General features: G+C 48.7%; 4 protein-coding genes across 4 annotated transcripts; 1 reads left to right on the top strand and 3 right to left on the bottom strand.

The window, feature by feature from the left end:
* Positions 1 to 638: 638 nt before the first annotated feature.
* On the bottom strand, positions 639 to 1,559 carry LOC131559406 (mas-related G-protein coupled receptor member H-like). Its single transcript, XM_058807734.1, has one exon. It carries the CDS (start codon positions 1,557 to 1,559, stop codon positions 639 to 641), a length of 921 nt encoding a protein of 306 aa, XP_058663717.1.
* A 10,686-nt stretch (positions 1,560 to 12,245) lies between these two features.
* Positions 12,246 to 13,872, top strand: LOC131558792 (mas-related G-protein coupled receptor member A1-like). The gene is given in 5 exon segments (XM_058806814.1): positions 12,246 to 12,423; positions 12,426 to 12,692; positions 12,695 to 12,942; positions 12,945 to 13,095; positions 13,802 to 13,872. Coding segments are annotated over 5 exon segments (915 nt in total).
* Positions 13,873 to 15,875: 2,003 nt separating this feature from the next.
* On the bottom strand, positions 15,876 to 16,786 carry LOC131559404 (mas-related G-protein coupled receptor member H-like). Its single transcript, XM_058807733.1, is given in 2 exon segments — positions 15,876 to 16,463; positions 16,466 to 16,786. Coding segments are annotated over 2 exon segments (909 nt in total).
* A 3,190-nt stretch (positions 16,787 to 19,976) lies between these two features.
* On the bottom strand, positions 19,977 to 23,071 carry LOC131559203 (mas-related G-protein coupled receptor member B4-like). The gene has a single exon (XM_058807492.1). The coding sequence runs from the start codon at positions 23,069 to 23,071 to the stop codon at positions 22,136 to 22,138; it is 936 nt and encodes a 311-aa protein (XP_058663475.1). The 3' UTR covers positions 19,977 to 22,135.
* Between the last annotated feature and the right edge of the window lie 2,943 nt (positions 23,072 to 26,014).

The raw sequence follows: 26,014 nt of genomic DNA, 5'->3' as shown, positions 1-26,014 counted from the left end.
GATTCAGTTCTGGAATTCTAGAATGTGAGAAATCCCCACTGAGAGGATAAGGGAATGTTGCTGTCCCTCCCCAGCTCTGCAGCCCTACCTGGTGTCCCTTCCCATCAGCTGGGAATGCAGGGCTGGCTCTGCTGGACAGAAGGGGAAGGATGCTCCCTGTGATCCCAACCCCTCTCCTGCCATCCAGAGGCACCAGCCCTGCATGGATTTGGGAAATCACTGCCACCCTGTGCTGGGTGTGTCCCCAGGGATTAAGGTGTCCCATTCTTTGCAGGCAAGGGCTCCCTGGAAACACCATGGAACTCATCTGCTGAGCCAAAGGAGTTGGAGTTCATTCCCTGGGGCAGAGGCCATGAGGGTCATTCCATGGGGAATGGAGCTGGGGAACAGCACAGAGCCCAGCTGCACTGCTTGGAGCCATGTGGATCCAGGAGAGAGTAGGAAAGCCATGCTCCAATGTGCTCCCTGCAGAGCATCCCACAAAAATCACCCAAGGCAATGCCCCTTCTCTCTTCTCCTGCAGGAATACAGCACCATGCGGTGGGTGGTATTGATTAATCAGGAGGCTCAAGGAAACCTTCAGCCTACTTGGGCCCTAGTGGGATCCTTGAGGAAAGCAGTGGAAGTGATCAGCACGTTCAGACCCCCGTGTCCATGGCAGGATAATTTCTGCGGGCTGTTTTTACTTTTGGCTCCTCAAAGACCCTCTGGAGGGAGAGCTGGAGGGACTGCACGGAGCAGGGCCTCCAGCGCCTCCCTGCCAAGAAGTAGATGAAGGGTTTGATGCTGCTGTGGATGCAGGTGAGCAGGAAAACAACTTGTGAGGATACAGCGATGTAACCGAGCTGCTGCAGGAAATTGAAGAGGTTGAGGAGGAGAGTGAAGAGCGCAATGATGACGATAACGATGTTGCGCCTCTTGGGTCGCTGCTGCTGGCAGCCCTGCTTGGACTTGATGAAATTGACTGTGTGAGAAATGGCCACAGGTGCAGGAAAGAGTAGCAGGATGATGGTGTACATGGAGATGAAAAGTGCCCGGCAGTGCTCCTGCTGCTGTGATGGGCACAGGAATGTCACCATGGGAATGACAGTGAAGACAGCAAAGAAGGCCCAGTATTGGACAGTGCCCAGCACCCACAACAGGCGCTCGGGAAGCTCCCAGTGGCAACAGAGCCAGCAGAGCTTGTACACACACTGCACATTACTGCCACCTATCAACCACAACAGCCCCCAGTAGGGGGACACCACTGACAGCTGGAAAAGGAAATTTCGGTACAGCAGGGGCAAGATATGAGAGCAGGACACATCCTCCACCAGGATGAGGAGGGCAGACGGGACCGCAAAGAGGAGGTAGAGGAAGTCCATGACAGCCAGGTCAAAGAAGTCAGAGTTCCTGCTTCTCAGGTTGAGGAGGCTGATGACAGCCCCGTTGCCAGCCAGCCCACAGAGGCAGATGAGCAGTGTCACACTGTGTATGGCCACACTGGTGACATCTGTCTCACACAGATCATCTCCTTCAGTGGGTGAGGCAGGAGATGGGGACACGGTGGTCACCTCCATGGATGGACGCTGGGCAGACAATGGGATGTGGCCCCTGGCTGTGGTCAGAGTGGATGGGCAGTCAGTGCTTGGAGAATCCAGGGATGGAGCATGTGGCTCCTCAGCAGCTCCCTGCAGTGGGAAGGATTCAGTGGGGAGGAGTGAGGTGGGAGGGCAGTGGCTATTTGTCAGGGAATGTGAAAGAAAAGCTCAGGGCAGAGGATGGATGACCTGGGGATGGCCCTGCAGTCACCGGGAGAGGGTGTCAGGAACAGAGCAGCTGCTGCAGGAGAGGAAGGTGGGGTAGGGAGGAAGGCAAACATTCCACTGACCTGTTCCCTGTGGGGCAGCAGCAGGCAAAGGGCTCTGTGCAGATCAGCGGTGCTTCCTGGTCCCTCTTGCTCCTTTGGGATCCATGTCCTAAAGCGGCTCCTGCCAGGTCAGGGACATGAAGGAGAAAGTGCCCAGCTCACCAGGAGCTCCCCATTCCCATCCTGCTGGCTCCTCTCTGTGCCCTGTCCTGGTGTTGCTCCCCAAGGCTTGGTTGGGTCATAGGGCAGGTGGAAGTTATTTTACAACTTTGGCTATGTCACAGCTCCACTCCCTCTGAGATATTTATCTTATTTTTTTTTTCTTTGCCACAAAGGAATTGGCTTTTGTCAAAAGTCCACCTGAAGAATTTGCAAATGGCTCCTCGTTTCCTTCTCATTAGAAATACTCCTTCCCTGCCAAATTTCCCATACTCCATTCACTTTCTCTCTACCATTCCTTATTTTCTTGTCAGAGGTATCAATGTCCCTCCAGCTGCAGAGGGATGCAGGGGATGCTGGTGGCACTGGAATGCTGCTGGCAGTGCCGGCAGTGCTGGTGAAGCATCTGGCTGCTTGTCAGAAACAGTTCCCATTCTGGGAAGAGCTCCAGAGCCATTGCCAAAATCTTCCTTGGGCCCAAGGAAGGACAACTGAGGCAAGAATTCCCATTTTTGTCATTCCAATGCAGGCTCACAGAGCCCAAGGGAAGAACAGCACTCAGTTGCTTGCAGCCAGGCTATCAGCAATTGGAGCCCACCCTGATTACTGCCAATCCCCTTGATGATGCAGTGAAAGCTGTCAGGGACCAGGGTGCTGTGAGCTCCCTGCCAGCCCTTCACCAGAGCTGCTCCTGCTCCTCCTCAGTCCTGGGAACACTTGGGGTTGTTTTTGTGGCTGTCGGATCCCAGACTGTCTCTCTGCCAGCAGGGACACCTTCCACTATGCCAGGTCTCTCCAAACTCCATCCAGCTTGGCTTTGGACACTTTCAGGGATCAAGGGACGGCCATAGCCTTTCTGAGCAACCTGTGCCAGGGCCTTGCCACCCTCAAGGAGGGATTTCTTCTCAATATCCAATCTGACCCCACCCTCTGTCAGTGGGAAGCCATTCCCCCTTGTCCTGTCACTCCATGCCCTTGTCCAAAGTCCCTCTCCACCTCTCCTGGAGCCCCATCAGCTCTTGGATCATGAAGTGTTTGCCCTTGAAAGGATTGGGCTGGTGAGGGGATGTGAGATTCCATAGCTGGGGACACAAACACGGTGTCAGCAGGGAAGAGAGGTGACAGTTCTGGTCCCAGGGCCAGCAGTTTCCAGGAGGAGCATCCCAGATCCCTGAGGCACATGTCAGCCTGGGTAGGAACCATCTTGGAATCCACTGTAGGCTGCTGTGTGAGTCCCAATGGAGTATAGAGGATGACTCAGATGCAACCTGCAACTTTCTAAGGATTAAAGCCATGAGAGCAGCATTCATTCTCAGAAGAAATTTCATTGCTGAAATTCCAAATCATCCCTCTGCTGTGTGTCAGTGCACCAGCTCACACTGAATTTATTATTGCATTAATCCTCTTGGAAGCTGCGAGGTGAATGTCCAGTGCCAAATTATGGTATACGAGTGGGAAAACTAGATTTGAACAAGAAATCAAAGTTTAGCAGCACATTTTTTGTGCAGGGTCCTAAGGACCCACTCCCGGAAATATAGGGTACAAGTTCAGGCTTGACCATTCCAGGGAACCTCCTGCAGATCCCGGCCCAGGGACAGCAGCTGGAGCCTGGCAGCTGAGGGCAGTGCACTGCGGGCAAGTTCTCCAGGCTGCCAGAGGAAACCAGGTCAGACTCTTCTCTTCCACCTTCACCAGGGCCCCCTCATTGGGCTGTGTGGTGGTTTTGCACGGGAGGTGTTTACAGAAGTGGCGTCAGTTTCTGTTGAACGCTCAATCTGTCGAGCGACTGGGAAAGCTGTGTACGCCTCTGTGAAAAACACACGTTAAAGATGGAGAATCTCGGGAAAGCTCTTTCTCTTGTGCTGGGTACAGAGGTATCCCAGCTGGGCGGCCCTGCCGTGGAGCCGCCCCCTTCCTGGGGCTGCCCCGGCCCAGCCTCGCCTGTCGGCCTCAGGCAGGGCAGGGCAGGCCGCAGAGCCGATGCTGAGCTGAGCCGTGACTCTGACATCTTGCTCAGCCTCACCTCTGCCTTAGCCTAAGCCCCATGGCCCGAGCCGGGTCCCAGGAACAGCCCCTGGCCAGGGCCAGAAGTTCGCCCATCAACTCCTCCCCTCTGGTCCCAACTCCCCAAAACACCGAGCCCCGTCTGACCATCTGCAAGCCTTCAGCAAGATATTAACTCGTTCAGTCCTTCAGTCCTCCCTTGAGTGAGAGAAAGGAACTACATACAAGCACGTAAAAAGCAACATAAAAACATCAAAGTCAGTAAAGGAACAGTTAGATCCCAGACAGGAGGGATAAGGAGATACCTTGATCTTAAGGCTGTAATCCTCTTGTAAAGTTATAAAGACTCTGTTTCTCTATAACACATGAAAACATGAAGAGATGAAGAGTTCCAATTGTGATAAATAGGTATGATTCGTGCTGATAAAAATTGAAACAATAATCAATATTGATACAGTAATTAATATTTGAGAATAATAAAATAGTTAATAGTTAAAAGTTGTAATGCCAAAGAAGAGAGTGAAAGGAGTGGCTCCACGCCCCCTTCCCAGCAGATGCTCTCAAGGACCACAAGAAAGAAGCTGAAGATACTAAGATAGTAGAAGCTGAAGTTGCTAAAAATGACCAAGAGGTTGGGTCCCAAGAAAATGCTAATTATAAGGGATTTATTGTCTTGATATGTAGATGCAGTGATACGTTAGTCTTGGCTTACATTGTTCTGGCTTGGTGCGCATGTGTAACCAAAAGGTGAATTAAAGGACAAAGAAGAAGACTACAGAACCTTCATCAGTGACGACCCCCAAAGACTTGTGCAACCACCAAACCGAGTGGTGGTGTGTGCGTGATAAGCGAGGTAATGAGGGCAGAGATAGAGATATGACGAACCGAAAATAGGAGGAGACGGTATTGACACATGGCATATAAAGGGTAATTTTACTTAGCAAGCTCGTACGTGAGGTGGCGCTATTATTTGAACCAAAATATCCCTTATTTATATATTTTCTAAACTATTCAATTAAAATTGTTACTACTTTTAATATTGTTTAGCTTTTTTTTTATGATGGGATAATTGGGCAAACATAACAATTTTGGTGCCGATACCTGGGACTCTCTCAACTCCGGGGAGGTGGATAGTTTCTGGGAAGGAGCTCCCTACCAGACTTTTAAGTGGTCCCAAGGCTAGACCACTCTCCCTTGGGAAAAGAGAGTTCTTTTTACAATAACACATAAGCAAATTAGTTATTGTAAGCGCGCAGGAGAGGCTCCCATCAGAGTGCCGGCTTATGGGAGGGAGAGTACCCATAGAAAACTGCTTTGTGCACGAAGACCCTCGTGAGAAAAGGAGGCTGTGAATATCACAAGGTTTTGGGTCGGGGGCGGCTGTATGCATGTGTGAGTGTGTGTGCAGTGTCTGAAGACGGTGGCTGTGCAGTCCCAGACCCCCGAAGCAGGTGGGACCTCCCAGTACCGCATTTTCACGCTGTCCAAGAGGAGGCCGGCCGGAAAAGGAGAGAAGTGAAAGAAAAGTGAATGAGTGGGGACCCCAGGAGGGTTTGACCCAGGGGGAAGGAGGGGATCCCTGCTCCAGGCACCTGTGGGAAGGTCCTTGGGCAGGAGGGATTGCCCAGTAGGGAGACTGAGAGAGTGAATGAATAGGTTCAATTTCCTTGGAGGGGTCGGTAGCAGGCAATTTAGTATGTGATTAGATGGTGAGAGGACGGGGCTAATAGATTGAGAAAGAGGGAGATATAGGAGTGGAACAGGTAGATTGAAAAGGCAGTGTGACAAAGTAATAAGTGAGGAAGTTGAGCCACGAGGTGAATGTGGGAAACTAAGACTCTCCTGGCACCGGGGATTTCTTAGTTTGTTGCCGCCAAGAATGAGTCAGGGAAAAAGTAAGTTCCTTTTAAAGAGATAAAGTAAGTTCCTTGACCCAGGGGCTGTAGATTGTAAGAAAAATTTGCAGTGGTTGGAGGTATCTGGGAACCGTGAGGGGGGTTCTCAGAGGGGCAGCATTCCTCAGGACAGACCATTGGGGATGATAATACGGTTTTGGGATGAATAGGAATCCCGAAGGGAAGAAAATCAAGAAATTTGGAGGGCAGTGCCTAAAAGACATAATATAGGAAAAGCTTTGAATGAGCATCAGAAAAAATATGAGTCCCTGGCAGAATGGTTAAAAAGATTAAAAAGAGACTTGCAATTATATTCAAGTATAGATACTGATACTGCAGTAGGGCAGGTTCTGTTAAAAATTCAGTTTGTGACCAGATCTTGCGGTGACATCAAGAAAAAGCTAGAAAAATTAGAAGACTGGCAGGACAGGAGACTTCAAGAGTTACTGAGAGAGAAGCACAAAGGGTGTTTGTAAAGAGAAATGAGAAAAAGCAGAAATCAGATGCCAGAAATTTTGTGGCACTAGTTCAAGAAATGCAGGCAGCTTTGAATACAGAAAAATCTGCAGGGAAAAACAAACAGCAGATGTCAGGATCTATTTTTAGGAACACAGGACCTGTGCATTTTTCCCGCCACAAGAAAAGACACTTAAAAAATTCTTGCCCCACTTTGAAGAGTGCGGGACCCATCTGTTTTTATTCTCATAAAAAGGGGCACCTGCAAAAAAATTGCAGAAAGAAACAGCAAGATGAGAAAACTTCTCAGGAGAATCAGAGAGGTCAAGAGTTTTGTTTAATGAAGAGGACCGAATTACAACCAGAAGACCCCTTGATAATAAAACTAAAAGTAAGTCCTCAGAGAGAAGAAGTTGTATTTTTAGTCAATACAGGAGTTTCTTGGTCGACAGTGACAAAATTACCCCAGGGATGTGAGATAAGTCGTGAGCGAGTTTCAGTAATCGGAATTACAGGAGAGGCTTTCCCTGTTCCTGTAATAAAAAGAGTACAAATTGAAACAGATGACAAATTTAGAGTAAATGATTTATTGTTGATACCAGAGGCCGAGAATAATTTGTTAGGCAGAGATCGAATAATAGCCTTAAATTTACAGATAAAACCCTGTGAAGGAAAACTTAAAATTTATTCTTTAACTGAAGAAGATAATCTAGAAATTAATGACATGGGTTGGCATTCAGGTGAAGTGGGAAAAAGTTTAGGGTAAAGGAAAAAGTTTAGTCCCTCCTAGTCAGCACAAGCCTGTGAATTTTATGCATTACTCTGTGCATTATTAATACTAAAAGGGCACGAAGGGACTATTTATACAAACTCCAAATATGCTTTTAGTGTAGTTCATACTTTTAGAAAAATTTGGAAAGAAAGGAGATTTATAAACACTCAAGAGAAAGGGTTAGTACATGGGGAATTGATAATTCAGATACTTAAAGCTTTAAAAGGCTTAAAGAAAAATAGTAGTAGTTCATATAAAAGAACACCAGAGAGGGAGTCAGAGAAATAATTTAGCTGATGAAGAAGCAAAAAGAGCGACCTTAAGAAAAAGAGATCCTGAAATCATGGCCTTACAAAAACTAGAAATTCAGCAGGAGACACTTTCCCTTCCGCTAGCAGAACTGGCAGCTATAAGGAAATTAGGAGCAACATTTAAAGAGATAAAGTGAGTTTTTCCTGATGGCAGGATTATGATGCCAAAAACCAGTGGCACATTAGATCTTAGATAACTTGCATAGACGGACACACTGGAGAGCAAGAGCCTTTTGTGATGACTTTTTAAAATTTTATGGGTGTATAAAGACATTTGAAATTAGAAAGCAAATTACCAAGGAATGTCTTACATGTCAAAAGGTAAATAAGAAAGTGTTGAGGAGCCCTCCCTCTGGAGGATGCAAAACAGCCTACAGGCTATTTGAAAAGATCCAAGTTGATTTTATAGAATTACTAAAAGTAGGTCGGTATAAATATTTGTTAGTTATAATAGATCAATTAACTCAGTGAATTGAAGCATTTCCAGCAGCTCGAGCTACAGCTCAAACGGTAGCTAAAATATTGTTAGAACATGCAATTTCAAGAATGTGATAATATGGTAGAATTTAAGTTTATTTATATTAACCCTAATTTATTGAGAATGAACTAGGCTTCCTGGATGCTGCTGACCGCAATTCCCTTGAGCTCAGAGACAGAAGAACGCGGGTGGAAAAAGAATAAAAGACTTTGTGAATCAGTGGGAACAGCCTAAAAAGATCGAAGATTTCCTCCAGGGTCACCCAGCAGCAACACTATTGGAATTGGTTACAGAACTGCAATCCCAACAACTGAGATTGATAACACTGGTTGTTCAAGGGGTCCAAAGACAAGTAAAACGTTGGGAGTGCAGTAAACATGGCTTAAGGTATCATCCCTGGATATGTATTGTTTGCACACTTTGTTTTAACTCATGGTGGAGAGTAATTAGGAGGGAAGAAAAGGAAAGACAATTGATTTGCTTGCTTTGCTATGGTTATGTATTTAGCCAGCTAATTATAGAATGCATTGCTAGTGATTTTTTGGGATACCTTTGAGACTGGGAGACGGGACCCTTCTAGCAGCAATTAGATTAATAGAGAACTTAGATCAATTGATACTTGCTCTATTGGCTATAGCACAAATAAGAGAACGAGCAATTCACAACATTATAGACCAGTGTCTCATAACTGATAGTTGTTGTGGAGAAGAAGTCTATATACCACATCATAGGCGCATTCCAGGGGCACACTGGCGCTGCGAGTGTGCCTATGGGAGGCGGCGACTTAATGAACTCCCCGCCCTGTAAGCAGAAAATCATTAGTAAAATCTTAGTGTAGTTGGCATATCCCTGGAATTTTGGAGAATATAAATTTATGGTGTTCTGGCCTAACCTTTTCCCTGTTCTCTTCATTTTAATAATTCATTCTTAACTAGCCAGAACAGAGAAACAGCATTTAAAAAGGGACAAGGAAACTCTGTGGGGCTATGGGTGCCAAGGAAACCAAAAGCACCAGTGACTAGATCCCGGAATATTACCTTTGCTACCGAGAAGACTGGCATCTCGGCCCTTGGTTGCAACCCAAGGGGCCTTGAGAAAGGTAGAAAGGCAGATTTCCTGAGGATTATTTTCACTGTGATCATTCTGGTACCCTTGGCGGTTGGCCAAAGCCAGAAGGCCTCACTGAACACAGTTTCGGCAATGAAAAAGCAAACAAGGCAAAAACCAAGTCCCAGCAATTTCAACATTGGTGACTTTTGCACTCACCCTGTGTGGATTAAAGACAAGATGGAATCTGTGTTTGTGACACACCCGTATGTTAGTTCTGCCTGCTACAATCACAGCAATTTTATAGATGTTTGTGTTAAAGAAGTTATAGATGTTTGTGTTAAAGCAGGAAAGATGTATAGGGTAGAGAAAAATTTGGGATATAATGGATGAGCTCCTTATCCCCATGGTAATCAGATTAGCCCTCAATATGAAAGGTTTTTTGTTTTGAAAGAAATGATAATGGAGATGATCCAAGTATAGGAATAGGAGGCCAGGCACTAAGAGAAAAATTGAAAGAGAAAATAAAAGAAGAAAAAGAAACAAAGGAGAATAGAGGAAAGAACAGGAGAAAAGTCAACAGAATTGGCTGAATTGTGTAAACAGCTAAAACACTATTACAAAGATTGGGATTTGCCAGCCTCGAATAAGAATCTGTTTGTGGGATTGATGCAAAGGATTGCTACAGAATTGGAATTATCCAGATGAGGGATTTGTGGAGGTCTAAAAATGGCTGAAAGATGGCATTGGAAAGGTGAGAGCTTAGCTGCAGAGCAATTTTTAAAGTGGAACCACACCCAAATTTCTGGAACATTGAAGAGACCCGAAGGACAGATTTTAAGCCATCAAGTAATTGGAATCATTTGTATAACTCGAGAAGGAAGGAAATTTAATAAAGTAGCAGGGCATACTCCTTGTAAATCCACATTGGTGGTTAATATGGATAATAGTTCAAAAATTTGGCGACCTGAAACCCCGTTGGATATTGGGGACCAATAAAAGAAATAAATTGTGAATGGGATGAACAAATTAATTTATGCTGGTCTAAAGGTCCTGGAGCTAACCCCTACCAATCCATCGACAGCCTGAGGTCTTATTGGGAACAACTGGAGAAAACTGATAAGAAATGGAAAGCCTCAGATGGGATATGTTGGATTTGTGAGCAATGAGTACACAGTGAGTTACCTCAAAAATGGGGAGGAACCTGTACCTTGGGAACAATACAACCCTCCTTCTTTGTTCTACCAAAGTCTAGGAGCAATGTGCTAAGAACTCCACTGTAGGAAACCCTGCAGTGGAATAAAGGAGATTTGAATTTAAATTTTCCAACAGCAGGAGGGAATCAAAAATGGGGGAAGGACGAATGGCCTGCAGAACAAATTATAGCATATTATGACCCAGCAACATAGGCACAAGATGAGTCATGGAGATATAGGACCCCAATTTACCTGTTGAATAGTTTAATAAGGCTCCAAGCAGTAGTGGAGGTGGTGTCAAATCATACCTCTGGTGCTTTAAAAATGTTGGCCAGGCAATATACACAAATGCGGGCATTTGTGTACCAAAACAGGATTGCCCTAGACCATCTGTTAGCAGAAGAAGGAGGAGTTTGTAGAAGATTTAACGAATTTAAGTGCTATGTAGAAATTGATGATCATGGGGAAGCTATCACAGAACTTGCAGAGGAAATTAAAAGAGTGGCTCATGTGCCAGTACAAAAGTAGAATTCAATCTTGAAAGCAGATTGGTAGGGTAATCTCTTTGGAGGTGTTTGGAGGAAAAAGTTAGAGTTCATGTTGCTATGCTCAATTCCGAGACTTCTGTTTCTGCCTTGTATGATTTTGTGTTTTATTAGGCTAATTCACTCAGTGATTCAGGGGATGCAGATTGCAACAATGTCTCTAGATTCAGAATAAGCAGAAAAAGGAAAACCAAGATCTATAATAGTATTAAAACCTAATCAACCCCTGTTAAAGAACAAGGACTTAAAAAGATTGAAATAGACCAGGAGATGCTAACTAAACTTGAAAGAGAGTGTGAAAGACTAGAAGCAGTAATAGAAATGCTGGAAAAGTTTGAAGCAGGAAAGAGACAATGAGAAAACCAAAATTCTGAAAGCTATAAAAGATATCATGGCACAGCTTTTTAAATACAGCACGAATCATAATGATCAAAAAGAGAAATGGGGGATTTGTGATAAATAGGTATGATTCGTGCTGATAAAAATTGAAACAATAATCAATATTGATGCACTAATTAATATTTGGGAATAATAAAATAGTTAAAAGTAGTAATGCCAAAGAAGAGATGAAAAGGAGGGGCTCCAGCCACCCCCCCCCCCCCCTGCCCGCTTCCCAGCAGATGCTCTCAAGGACCACAGGAAAGAAGCTGAAGATACAGTTGCTAAAAATGAGCAAAAACCTGGTTAGGTCACAGAAAATGCTAATTATAAGGGATTTATTGCCTTGATATGTAGATGCAGTGATACATTAGTCGTGGCTTACATTGTACTGGCTTGGTGCGCATGTGTAACCCAAAGGTGAATTAAAGGAGAAAGAGGAGGAGGAGAGGTCTTCATCCAAAATGACCCCCAAAGACTTGTGCAACCACCAAACCGAGTGGTGGTGCGTGCATGATAAGCGAGGTAATGAGGGCGGAGATAGAGATATGATGAACCGAAAATGGGAGGAGATGGTATTGACACATGGCATATAAAGGGTAATTTTCACTTGGCAAGCTCGTACGTGAGGTGGCAAGGGTCCCAGAACTCTGCCCTCTGTACCCCGCGGTTATTGTTTGCTTATGCACTATTATTGGAACCAAATTATCCCTTATTTTAAACAAATTATACTGTATCCAATTTAATATTTTTATTTTAACAATTCAATTAAAATTGTTACTACTTTTAATATTGTTTGGGTTTTTTTATGATGGGATAATTGGGCAAACAAAACGATCCCAAAGCCATTTGCTCTCTGATATCTCCATGGGCAATTGTCTCCTTCTCAAATAGTTTTCCTGCTCACCTCTGTCCTGTCCGCAGCCAGGATGGAGGCATCTCCCTGGCTTTTGTGCCAGGCACACAGGACCAGGCTCCCACATCCTCCTTGCCATCTGTCCTGTCCCTCACCCCTTCCTGTGCTGCTCCACATGGAAGCTGTGGGTGGGAAAAGATGGGAAAAGCCACGTTTGGGGGACAGCAGCGTTGCTCTGGTGTGTCTGTTTGTCACCCCTGCAGCTGTGTGAGGGCAGGAGAAGCAGCAGAGGTGTCACCATGAGCACTTTGTCCCCTGGCACGGAGGGAGCCAGCCCTGCCTGCTGGAGCCAGCCCGGTGGGAAGGCATCCCAGGGGAGCTGGAATGAGGAGAGCCACGACAGCTGGAGCCAGTGTGACAGCAGGCAGTGGAGCAAAGTGCCTGTCCCGCTGCTGCTGCTGCTGTGCCTGTGTGGGATGGTGGGAATGGGGCTGTGCTCTGGCTCCTCAGCTTCTGCATCCACAGGAACCCCATCACCCCCTGTGTCCTTAGCCCGGCCATGCCTGGCTCCACTGTCCTGCTCTCCATCACCATCACCCTGGGGATATTTTCTGTCCCAGAGAGCTTCTGCCACCAGCTGGGCTCGTGGGCTGTGACAGCTGGGCTGAAGGTCCCCATCCTCTTGGCTTTCACTGCTGCTGTCTCCTCTCTGACAGCCCTCAGTGCTGTCACAGCTCTGTTTGTCCTCCCGTGTCCTGCTGGCCCTGCCCCTGCTCCCAGTGCTTCCCGGTGCTCCTGTGTGCCCTGCTCTGGCTGCTCTCCTTCCTGCTCACTGCCACCCTCCATTGCTGCCCTTTGGTGCCCATGGCCTTGGTGCTGAGCTGCCCCTTCTCAGTGCTCAGCCTGCCCTGTTCTGCTCTGGCCCTGCTGGCCAGGCTCCTGTGCTGCTCATGGAAACAGCTGCCAGGGAAGCTCTGTGCCCTGCTCCTGCTGCTCCTGTCATCTCCTTCCCCTTCTTCACTGCTGATTTTGGGCACTGGCTCTTGATGAGAGCATTTGACTTCTCTGTCTTTGCTCCCAGCCCCTCTCTCCTGCTCACCTGTGCCCAGAGCAGTGCCCTCCCTCTGATTGACTGCCTGGCTGGGCGCTGTGCAAAGGAATTCACCCCTCTGGTAGTGTTGCCTTGCAGAGGGCTTTTGAGGCTTTTGTGCCAGAGCCAGGGCATAGGGACAACACAGTGGAACCATCATCTGGTGGAATCATCATCAAGCAGAGTCACCACAATATAGACTAGTAAAATATCCAGTGTTGGAAATGATCTCTAAGGGTCTTGGTGTTGAGCTCCTGGCCCTGCACAGGACATCCCAATAATCCCAGCCTGTGCCTGATAGCATTGTCCAAATGCTCCTTGAGCTCTGTCAGGCTGGTGCTGTGTGCAGCAGGGGAACTCCTGCCTGGGGCTGTAGTGGGTGCCACGAGGAATCCTCATGGAATGATTTGGGTTGTGTCCTCTGGTTTATGGAAAATTTAGGAGGAAACCTCAAAATGCGATCCCTCTAGAAAAGAAATTCAAGCAACTCCCCTTCCCCAGCTGGTTCAGGAAAAGATTTCCTTTGAGAAAAGTTGAAAAAACTGTTTATTTAACAAGGAGACATTCACAAGCATAAGAAATGAAAACAATATGAAACAATAAAATCTCTTGCTGTTCTGAAGAGTTGGCAAAATTCAGTCCTTGTTGTGGAGTGTAGTTTGGCTCACTCAGTCCCTTATCAGTCCCTCTGGTGCTGGAAAATGCCGCGTCCCAGGCCCTGGTGGGCCACAGGTGTGAGCTCCTGGTGCTCTTCTGGGTTTTCAGTCCAGAGCAAGTTTGAAGAGTTCCAAGCAAAAGGAAAACCACAGTCCAGGGAACTTCTCTGCCTCAGCTAGCTGAAAAAGCCTAAAAGCAAAGGAGAGCTCTGTGCTGCATTGTCTGTGCTGCAGACAGCACGGTCTGGGAGCAGGAATGGGGAGGAGTGAGCGCAGCTTCTGGAAACAAACTGCTGCATCTGCTCTGCCCCTCTTTGCTCAAGAACCAGTCTGAAAAAAATGTGCAAAACCTATTTCTGGGCTAAACAGATGAATGGGGACACAATTCAGCTCATAAAGTCACCCAGGACAGGTTGGAAGGAATAGCAGAGGTCACCTCATTCCATCTCTCCTTCTTCCATGGGCAGGGACAGCCAGGAAACCTTTTGCTTTGAAGTCTTCCTCATTTGATAGGAAGCTCAGGTAGGGAGTTGCCTGGGTGACACACAAGTCAAGGAAGGTGCTGGGAAGCAGAAAAAGTTCATGGAAGGATAATGGTCCTTCTGCACTTGCCTTGGGAGGGACTCCCTGGCTGAGTTGTTCTTCCCTGGACAAGAGGTTCTACCTTTGAAAGTTTTGGGTTTCCAATGGACAGGAAATGGGAGTCAGGGAGAGAAAAACCCCCTGAGATGTCAAAGTCTGTGTCTTCTGTTAATCATTAACAACTCTGTTAATAAATGCTCCTTAGCTGTTTAAGCTTATGTGCGTCTCCAAACCCTGACTCCAGACATGACTTTCAGCCTCACTTCCCTTTCCAGAAGCAGTGGCACATTGGTTTTTCCTGGATTTAAGGCAGTCGGGAAAGGAGGGACAACTTCCCCCTGAGCAAGACGTGGCTGCTGCCCAGATCTCTCCCAGGAGGAATCAGGAGCTCTTGGCACTGCCAACATCATCCCAACCATTGCAGGCACGTTCCTTAGGAATGGCTCTGGTATGTGACAGGTGCCTTCCCTGCTCCCAGACCAGCCAGAGGCTTTGGAATGGGATAAACAGAAGGAAATGAGCCATTTTGGACACTGTTTAACAGGGACAGGCTCTGAAGGGGAGCATGGATGTTGTGTATTCAACAAAGTCAAGGGCTGGAATTACTACAGAAGCAAACAAAAGTATGAATGCAAACTTCATTGAGGAGTCGTTACAGACTGAGGAAGATCTGGAGAGGCTGGACTGTGGCTGGAGCTGCTGTGCAGAGTGGCTGTGCAGCTCCTCCTGAGGGTGGCCAGGTTCAGGATGGAGGTGCTCAAGGGCTTCCCTGGACACTGATGCTGGGGAACCAGAGCTTGGATGGCCCCATTCTGCAGAAGAGCAGCATAACCCCCTAATTTCTGTGCAATTCAATGGTCCAAATATCTGGTAATGGGAATTTCCATATTGCATGTACTTTCTGGATACAGGCACAGGAGTTCAGTGGAGTTCACTATTGATCCTGCACTTTACTCAGAAGGATGTAATTCTGGAATTCAAGAATGTGAGACATTCCCACTGAAAGGAAAAGGGAATGTTGCTGTCCCTCCCCAGCTCTGCAGCCCTACCTGGTGTCCCTTCCCATCAGCTGGGAATGCAGGGCTGGCTCTGCTGGACAGAAGGGGAAGGATGCTCCCTGTGATCCCAACCCCTCTCCTGCCATCCAGAGGCACCAGCCCTGCAGGGATTTGGGAAATCACTGCCACTCCATGATGGGTGTGTCCCCAGGGATTAAAGTGTCCCATTCTTTGCAGGCAAGAGCTCCCTGAAAACACCATGAAAGTCATCTGCTGAGCCAAAGGAGATGGAGTTCATTCCCTGGGGCCGAGGCGATGAGGGTCATTGCATGGGGAATAGAGCTGGGGAACAGCACTGAGCCCAGCTGCACTGCTTGGAGCCATGTGGATCCAGGAGGGAGGAGGAAAGCCATGCTGCAATGTGCTCCCTGCAGAGCATCCCACACAAATCACCCAAGGCAATGCTCCTGCTCCCTTCTCCTGCAGGAGTACAGCACCTTGGAGAGCGTTATCCTGTGGTTATTTATTTATGAGGTGACTCAAGGAAACCCTCAGTCTTCGTGCCGAGATCCTTCAGGAGAGCAGTGGAAGGGATCAACAGGCTCACACCCCCGTGTCCATGTCAGGATCATCGCTGTGGGCAGTGTTTTCTTCTGTCTCCTTAAAGACCCTCTGGAAGGAGAGCCGAAGGGATCTCACAGAGCAGGGCCTCCGGCACCTGCCCACCAGGAAGTAGATGAGGGGTTTGATGGTGCTGTGGATGCAGGTGAGCAGCAAAACAACGTCTGAGGACACAGCGATATAACCAAGCTGCTGCAGGAAATTCCAGATGAAGATAATGCAAGTGAGGAGCACAATGATGAGGATAACGATGTCGCGCCTCTTGGGTTGCTGCTTCTGGGAGCCCCACTTGGCCTTAATGAAATCAACTGTGTGAGAAATTACCACGGGTGCAAGAAAGAGGAGCAGGATGAGGGTGTTCATGGAGATGAGAGCTACCCGGCATTGCTCCTGCTGGTGTGATGGGCACAGCAATGTCACTGTGGGAGTGACAGTGAAGAGAGCAAAGAAGGCCCAGTATTGGACACTGTACACGACCCACAGTAGGCGCTCAGGAAGGTCACAGCGGCAGCAGAGCCAGCAGAGCTCGTATATATGCCACACACCGCTGCTGCGCATCAGCCGGAACAGCACCCAACCACTGAGAGCTGGAAAAGGAAATTTAGGTACAGCAGGGGCAGGATATGAGAGCAGGATATGTCCTCCACCAGGATGAGGAGGGCAGAGGGGGCTGCAAAGAGGAGGAAGAGAAAGTCAATGACAGCCAGGTCAAAGATGCCTTCGTTCCTGCTTTTCAGGCTGAGGAGGCCGATGACAGCCCCATTCCCAGCCAGCCCACAGAGGCAGATGAGCAGGGTCACACTGTGTATGGCCACGGTGGTGACATCTGTCTCACACAGATCATCTCCTTCAGTGGGTGAGGCAGGAGATGGGGACACAGTGGTCACCTCCATGGATGGACGCTGGGCAGGCAGTGGGATGTGGCCCTGGCTGTGGTCAGAGTGGATGGGCAGTCAGTGCTTGGAGAATCCAGGGATGGACCATGTGGCTCCTCAGCAGCTCCCTGCAGTGGGAAGGGTTCATTGGGGAGGAGTGAGATGTGCAGGGGAGGAGGGTGGTGGAAATGCTGGAGTGGGAGTGAGGGTGGGAGGGTTGGGCTGGTGTACAGGGGATTGATAAAGAAGAGAGAATAAACTTTTTCAACTCTCCTGAAGTTGCTTAAAGATTAACTGGGCAAATTGATAAACATACATACAGATGTGGACCCTGGTGGCTGGAGCCAGTGCAGAAACAGATTTGGAGGCCTGCAATGGTTTTGGGGCAAGTTCTGTAACAAGAAGCAAGAGCACATGGCCAAAGGAAAAGTTCAAGGCAAGGTCATCTTTAATATCACAGCACTCAGTGAATTCAACCACTAGAAGCCCCTCTGAATGAATCTTCCATGCCATCAGAGGACTCCCAGTAGGAAGTGGATGCATGGAAGGGAGTTCTAGGAAACTGGTATTAATGGTTTTGTTTAAGGTGTTGTGAAAAATGCATGTATTTTATGATTGGCTTTTCGCAAATATTAAAATGAATATTGTATGTGTTGCGTTAGAAAGTAATGCTGTATTAATTCTCTTAAGTCCTGTGTTAAATACAGTTTTAGGTTATGAAAATTGTTAAAATAGAAACTATTTTATGTAAGATGCTTTATTTAACAGAAAGGGCTTGCAGCGAGATAGCAGCCACAGGACACCTAAATCTTTCAGAGAAAGGGAATTTATTGCCTTCTTATCAGAAGAAACTAACTCCTTCCCACATTGGAGGTGCTGTTAGGATTAGAAGGAAGAAGCTGACACTGACCAGACGGAATCCTGTGTTTGAATGGAATTTATACATCATGCATGAAGTGTATGAATATGCAACGGGCTATTGTTCTTAAGGGTTAATCCTTTGTTAACGGGTGTCCTTTTTCGGGCTCGTGATGACCAGAAAAAGGTACCCGGACGTCTATAACTCTTTGTTTTTATTGTCTCATGTTGTCTTAATTCAATATGTCCAAATTGTTATTACTCTAATTGTGTTACCATTTTTTAACCATTTTATTACTATTAAACTTTTAATAATTTTAAAAACAAGTGATTGGCGTTTTTCACAGTGTTCTTAAGAAAAGAAAAACTTTTTAATGCCTATATGTGGTTATAATGAATAAAAACATGGTGATAAAGTCTCACAACACACACAAAAAAATTGAGAGATCCTTCTGCATGTCCTGCTGCATAATACTTCCCTTGGTAACACCACTGGTGTGTGTTAGCAACTTTATTCTGTCTCATTTTGTTATCACTCCTCATCCATCGCATCCCATCGCATCCCATCGCATCCCATCGCATCCCATCGCATTGCATCCCATCCCATCCCATCCCATCCCATCCCATCCCATCCCATCCCATCCCATCCCATCCCATCCCATCCCATCCCATCCCATCCCATCCCATCCTGATGGGTTCCCATTCCCTGGCCTCTCCCTGGCTGCAGGTGTGGCCTGTTGGGCTCTGCTGCTGTCCAGTGGGAGATTTGGCATTGGCGGCACCCAGAGCCCTCCTGCCCCCTCCAGCCCCTGTCTGCCTGATGCCTTGGGCTGGCTCCCTGGAACAGAGGCCAGAGCAGGTGAAGAGAATAAAAGGAGGCATCGATGAAAGGCCTTCAAAAGGTTCACTCTGGGCTCTCAAAGCCTCTGAGAGGGGCTGCACCCAAAATGGATAGTGGTCATGAGTTTTTCAGACAGATATAAGTGTGGTCCATTTACAAATCAGGGGTTAATCATCCAATTACAGCTTCAGGTAATGAAGTCATTTAGCCCCAGTTTGCATTCCCCCACTTCATTTATGTCTGTACTTTTCTGGGCCTGAGTCAGTAGAGTGTCCTTGAACTTCAGGCCTAGAGGGATTGTTTTGTCTGACCAAAATGTGCAGACAGTAAACTAACACTTTATGTGGAGTTTAGAGTTATGCACGAATGCAGTACAGGATATGAAAAATAGAAAGGCTAAACTCCTAAGGCATCATGCCCCCTCTGACATCCTCTAGAAATTCCCCCCAGGCTGCCTTCCCTTCCAGACAGCCCCGCTCCTCTCCTGCCCCACTCAGGAGCCCCAGCAGTGTTTCTGCTCCTCCTGGCAATTCCATGCTTCTGCAGCGCAATGAACAGCAGTGGAGCCATCCCTGTAGTGCCTCTTGTTTGTGTCCAAAGGAGGTTGGGGGGCTGGAGAGCAGGGATGGAGCTGGGGAGGGGCATCTCCAAGAGAAAGACGGCCCCAAAGCCTTCCGGGGCAGGCTGGGGTGAGCAGCCCGTGGGGAGGGACTGGATCCTGAGGCCCGGGGCTGGGAGGGATGGGAAGGACGGGAGGTGGGTGGGTTGCATGGGGAGTGGGATGGGAGGGTGGTGTGGGAGGGGTGGGACATGATGGAGCTGCTGGGAAGATGTGGTGGGAAGGTGTGGGGTGTGGTGGGGCTGGAGAGAAGGTGTGGGGTGTGGTGGGGCTGGAGAGAAGGTGTGGGGTGTGGTTGGGGCTGGTGACCTCAGGGAAGCCCCAGGGTGGGGGGTGATGCCTCGTGGAGCCCATGGTGACAAACACAGGTGTCACCCTGCTCCTGGAAGGGGGTGGCTGTGCTGAGGATCACGGCCTCCTCCTCTCCTTGCTGCTGCACCACCTGAGCCTGCTGAGGGAGCAGCTGAAGGCAGTGGAGAGAAAGAATTTCTGAAGGCAACCACACCTTTGCACCTGGCTCACAAAATTAAAAATTAAAGATGTTTAGAGAGATCTCTGCTGTGACACTCACAGAGCACTCTCTGTCGGGTGGGGAATGCGGAGCCCCTGGGCCCTCATGTTCTTGCCAGCCCAGCTCTGGGCACTGGGGATCATGGTTGCTGAAGGGAGCATAAGTCATGGTTGTTTCCCCTCTGACATCACGAAGTTTAAATATAAAATCAAAAGTGTATTAGATCAATAATAATTTTGAGTTGAATTTGTGAACATATTGGAAATTTATTTGCTATACGTATGTACAAAGAAAACAATTTTCAGGCATTTTTATACACTGTAATAGTCAAGATTTTTAATAGATTCTCCTCTAAGTGCTCCCAATTTATTATATTATGATATTGGTGTTTTATTTGTTTTAATTCCTACCAGAATATGTCCTCCATCTTAGTTTAATGAATAACCAGTTTTTTCCCAGGAAAACTGTGTTTTGTAGGCAGTTGCTCAATGCCGGTGAAGAAACCCCTTGCCCTGTCGCCCTGCACTGTCGCTGGGAATGAGCGAGGGCCTGGGAAAAAAAAGTGCTTTAAAATTTTTTATTACTTCTCATTATCATCCTCTGACTCTGTATATAATAAATTTATTAATTACCATTTAATTTGAACCCATTTTCTATTCGTGAAAAGTTTTTTCTCCAAGTTCTCATCTCAACTCATGAGCCCTTTGTTAATTTTTGTTTCCCTCTCCTCTGCCCAGCTGAGAGCAGGAGAAGGTGAGTGAACGGCTTTCGTGGGTGCCTGGCGTTTGGCCAGTGCCAAACCACGACAGGCTTGCAGCAGGTTATCAGCATCAGAGCCCACATTTCTTACTGACAGTACCCCTGATGATGCAATAACAGCTATTGGAGACCAGATGCTGGGGTGCTGTGCTGCCCCTTCCAGCCCTTCACCTCCTCCTCAGCCTTGGGAAGACCTGTTGTTGTTTTTTCCTCATCTCACCCTTTGCAAGCAGGGACACCTTCCACTAGACCTGGCTGCTTCAAATCCCATCCAGCCTGGCCTGGAACACTTCCATTGATGGGGAGGCCAGAGCATCTCTGGGAACCTGTGCCAGGGCCTCTCCACCCTCACAGGGAGGAATTTCTTCCCAATATTCCCCCTAACCCTGTTCTCGGGCAGTGGGAAGCCATTGCCCCTTTGTCCTGTCACTTCAGGCCTTTGTCCAACGTGCCTCTCCAGTTCTTGGAGCCTCTTTAGGCCCTGGAAGGGGCTCTAAGGTCTCCCTGAAGCCTTCCCTTCCCCAGGCTGAACAGCCCCAGCTCAGAGACGTCAGAGAAGCCACAGGGAGGGGGTTGATGCCCCATGGAGACAATGGTGACAAACACAGATGTCACCCTGCTCCTGGAAGGGGGTGGCTGTGCTGAGGAGCACGGACTGCTCCTCCCCTTGGAGCTGCACCATCTGAGCCTGCTGAGGGAGAGGCCAAAGCCAGGGCAGAGGAAGAATTTCTGAAGGCACAAAACCACCAGCAAGGAAATCAGCAAAACCAGGTTTAATATTAAGCAAACCAATGTGCTATCCCTATTTGTGTGTTTGTGTATGTTCAAGGGCGTATGACAAAAGGACAGTATGGGTAAGGATTAAAAGGAAAATGACTTAAAAGCTTTACAACACTCAAACTTAACTGTACTTCAGTTACACTTTAAAATTATCAATTCAGCAGAGGAATATCACTTAGCAGCATTTAACCTTATTTATGCCTGATAGTTCTTTACCTGCCAGCCCCAGTGAGATGTCTCAGGCACTAACACAGCTGAGAGAGCAGCATTTCTGCCACATTTGTCCCAGCAGATGCAGACGTGTGTGCACACAGCCAGCCAGGCAGGCAGAGTGAGTTCAAGGTGCCTGTGAGCCATTGCCCTGGCAGGCAGTGAAATGCTCCCTGCGGATCCCTTTGCATCTCCTCCCTGGGCCAAGGGCTGGGCCTGGAGCCCTGCGGGGATGGGCCCAGGAGCCGTCGGCGTTCGGGGATCAGCCCAGGGCAGCAGCCGGGAGAGATCCCAGCTGGGAGAGGCCCCAGTGCCAGGGAGCTTCTGCTCAGCGCTGCTGGGCCCAGCCGAGCTCCAAGGCTCTCCTTTGGGGCCGCTGCTCACAGGGCCCCAAGGCATGGGCGGCACTCACAGCAATGGTTCAGCCTGGCCACACCTGGGGCCGGCAGCTTCCTGGGACAGTGGCAGAGCAGGGATGCTGTGGCATCCAGGGCAGTACAAGAATTTCCAAGGCTGTTGATGAAAGCCCAGGAGGTGGTTGGACAGCAGCAGTTGCTGGGAGCAGAGGGTGTTTCTGATCAGCGCCACAGGAGCTGAGCCCAGGGGCTGCTCCTCAAGGCTGAGGCCTCCCAAGCACGGATCAGAGCCCAGAGCGGCCTGGAAAGGGTCTGGGGATGCAGCAGCATAGGGAGGGTGATCCTGTGGGTATTTATTGATCAGGAGACTCAAGGAATCTCTCAGCCACTATCCCAGGGTCCATCAGCAGTGCAGTGGAAGGGATCAACAGGCTCAGATCCCGGTGTCCATGATGGGATCATTTCTGGGGGCAGTGTTTTCTTCTGGCTCCTCAAAGACCCTCTGGAGGGAGAGCTGGAGGGACCCCACAGAGCAGGGCCTCCAACACCTCCCCACCAAGAAGCAAATGATGGGGTTGATGCTTCTGTGGATGCAGATGAGCAGGAAAAGAACCTGGGAGAGCACAACGGTGTAGCCGAGTTCCTGCAGGAAATGGCAGAGGCTGAGGGGCAGAGTGAAGAGCACAAAGAGGCAGATAACAATATCGAGTCTCTTGGGTTGCTGCTGATGGGAGCCAGGCTTGAAATGAGTGAAGACAATTTTGCTGGAAATGAGGATGAAGGGAGCACAGAGGAGGAGGTTGAAGGCGTGCATGGAGATGTAAAAAACCCAGCAGTGCTCAGATAGCAGGACAATGCACGGAGAAAATATTATGGCAATGCCAATGATGAAAGTGATGAAGAAGGCCCCGAGCAGGGCATGCATCACCTTCAACTGCTGCTGGGGATGGTGGCAGCAGTGCCAGAGCGGGCAGTGGGTGGACCTGCACCTCTTGATGCTGATGAATGTCAGTGTGCACAGCCACACGCTGTGTGACACTAAGGACACCCTGAAAAGCAACCCCACGTACTGCAAGGGCATGATGATAGAGCAGGACACATTCTCCAGCAGGAAGAGCATGGTGGAGGGCAACACAAAGAGGAGGAGGAGGAAGTCCAAAAAAGTCAGCACGAGAATGTAAAGGATGGTGCTGTTCCTGCACAAAAAGTGGGACCCAAGGTGCCAGAGCACAGCCCCATTCCCAGCCAGCCCACAGAGGCAGATGAGCAGGGTCACACTGTGGGTGGCCATGGTGGTGACTTCTGTCTCACACAGATCATCTCCTTCAGTGGGTGAGGCAGGAGATGGGGACATGGTGGTCACCTCCATGGATGGACGCTGGGCAGGCAGTGGGATGTGGCCCCTGGCTGTGGTCAGAGTGGATGGGCAGTGAGTGCTTGGAGAATCCAGGGATGGACCATGTGGCTCCTCAGCAGCTCCCTGCAGTGGGAAGGATTCAGTGGGGAGGAGTGAGATGTGCAGGGGAGGAGGGCAGTGGGAATGGTGGGGTGTGAGAGGGAAGCAGTGTGCTTGGACTGTTCAGCAGGAGATGCAGAAGCGAAGTGCAGGGCAGAGGAGAGAGACGAGCTGGGAGGGCACTGCAGTCACCGGGAGAGGGTGGCAGGAACAGAGCAGCTGCTGCAGGAGAGGAAGGTGGGGTAGGGAGGAAGGCAAACATTCCACTGACCTGTTCCCTGTGGGGCAGCAGCAGGCAAAGGGCTCTGTGGAGATCAGCGGTGCTTCCTGGTCCCTCTTGCTCCTTTGGGATCCATGTCCTAAAGCGGCTCCTGCCAGGTCAGGGACATGAAGGAGAAAGTGCCCAGGTCACCAGGAGCTCCCCATTCCCATCCTGCTGGCTCCTCCCTGTTCCCTTTCCTGGTGTTGTTTCCCAAGGCTTGATGGAGTCAGGAGGGAGTAGGAAATTACATCTTAGGCTACTTCCTCGGAGTTAATTGTTTTGACTTTTTTTCTGCCATAAAGGAAGTAGCTCTACATGCAGATTTCTTTGCATGGCTCCTGGTTTCCTCCTGATTAGAAAAACTCTTTCAGATGCGACATTCTCCAAATACTTCCCCTCTCTCTGCAGGTTTCGACCATTCCTCATTTATCTACCCTGAGGTGTCATTGTCCCTCCTGCAGCAGAGAGCTGCTGTTGGGGCTGGTGGCACTGGAATGCTGCTGGCAGTGCTGGAAGTGCTCACAGCATCTGAGCGCACAGAAACAACTTCCCTTCTAGGAAGAGGTCCACGATCATTGCCAAAACCTCCCCTGTGCCGAAGAAAGCAAACTGAGCTGAGAATTCCCATTTCTGTCATTGCAATGCAGGTTCACACAGCCCAAAGTAAGGACAGCACTCAGTTGCTTGCAGCCAGGTCAGCAGCACTTAGAGCCCGCCCTGATTACTGCCAATCCCCCAGATGATGCAATGAAAGCTATTAGAGACCAGGTTTCGGGGTGTTGTGATCCCCTTTCCAGCTCTTCATCAGGGCTCATCCTCCTCCTCCTCAGACACGGGAGCCCTTGTGTTTGTTTTTACCTGACCCCATCCCTCTGGGCAGCCTGTGCCAGGGCCTCAGCGCCCTCACAGGGAAGGATTTCTTCCCAATATCCAATCTGACCCCACCCTCTGTCAGTGGGAAGCCAATTCCCCTTGTCCTGTCACTCCATGCCCTTGTCCAAAGTCCCTCTCCAACTCTCCTGGAGCCCCATCAGCTCCTGGATCATGAAGTGTTTGCCCTTGAAAGACTTGGGCTGGTGAGGGGATGTGGGATTCCACAGCTGGGGACACAAACACGTTGTCAGCAGGGAAGAGAGGTGACAGTTCTGGTCCCAGGGCCAGCAGTTTCCAGCAGGAGCATCCCAGATCCCTGAGGCACATGACAGCCTGGGTGGGAATCATCTCACCCCAGCTTTCCAGGAATTCCTTGGAATTCACTGTAGGCTGGTGTCTGACTGCCATGGGAGTGTAGAGGATGACTCAGATGAAACCTGCAACTTTCTAAGGATTAAAGCCATGGTGTCAGTGATGGAGAGTGATGGAGAAACTGACTTGGTGATCAGAATATGATTTTATTGTGGGATACAAACGTTTATATACTATTTCAGGGAGACTAGTAATGTGTACTACAATGGTTAGGTTAAAATCACATACACAACCTTATGCATATAACAACATCTCTTGCTTGCAGAGTTTAATGGGATTTTCTTTTTCTGGTAAAACTGCCTGATTTATTGTTTTGCAATCTAGGTCTAGTTTTCAAAGTTATGTTTGCTTTTGCCAAGGCATCCTGTTATCAAATCTCTTATGTAAGCCAGGTCCAAAGTCCATCATCTGTCTTGTGTCCCCCAACATTCCAATACCATGGGAGTAGCATTGATTTGCCTCTTCGCAGAAGAAATGACCTGGCTGAACTCCTAAATCATCCCTTTGCTCTGTGCCAGTGCTCCAGCTCATGCACAGAATTTATTAATGTATGAATCCTCTGGTGAAGGTGAAATACCACTGAACTTGCAGTATACAAGGGGGGAAACTAGATTTGAAACAGAAATCTAAGTTTAACAGCATATTTGTAGTGCAAGGCCCTGAGCATCCAGCCCAGAAATGACAGGGGACAAGTTCAGGCGGTTCAAAAGAGAAGACTTTGGGATTGAAGTTGCTCTAAAGTGAAAGAGGCAGCTGAGATGGAGCCCAAGTGCTTTGGGCACAGGTGTGGTTGCTGAGGCTCTCTCCCGTTGCTCATTTGCCGGGCACAGTGAAGAGCAGCTGAGGAGCAGAGCCCTGAGCCCGTGGCAGGCTCTGGGGCAGCTGCCTGTGTGTGAGAGCCCTGGAGAACACGAGGCAGCACGGAGAGCAGGGGCTGTGGCAGGAGCTGGGACAGAGCCCGCGCCGGACGCTGCTCGGGCTCAGCCCACGGGCTGCGCTCCCCTTTCCCAAGGGACCATTCCAGGGAACCTCCTGCAGATCCCGGCCCAGGGACAGCAGCTGGAGCCTGGCAGCTGAGGGCAGTGCACTGCGGGCAAGTTCTCCAGGCTGCCAGAGGAAACCAGGTCAGACTCTTCTCTTCCACCTTCACCAGGGCCCCCTCATTGGGTGGAACCTGGTTATGGATTTTGGGGGCAGAACTGAGGTCTGTAGGGAATTAAGGGCTATAAACACTGGGGGGAAAAGGGAGGGAATATTGAAACGAGTATCCTGCTGAAGGAATCCAGCATCTCAGTGATATCAAGTGACACCTGAGAGTCCAGGTCAGATCCATCCCAAAGCCATTTGCT

This window comes from Ammospiza caudacuta, chromosome 6 (genome assembly GCF_027887145.1).
Source record: "Ammospiza caudacuta isolate bAmmCau1 chromosome 6, bAmmCau1.pri, whole genome shotgun sequence".
NCBI lineage: Eukaryota > Metazoa > Chordata > Aves > Passeriformes > Passerellidae > Ammospiza > Ammospiza caudacuta.
This window is presented reverse-complemented; position numbering and strand designations above follow the sequence as displayed.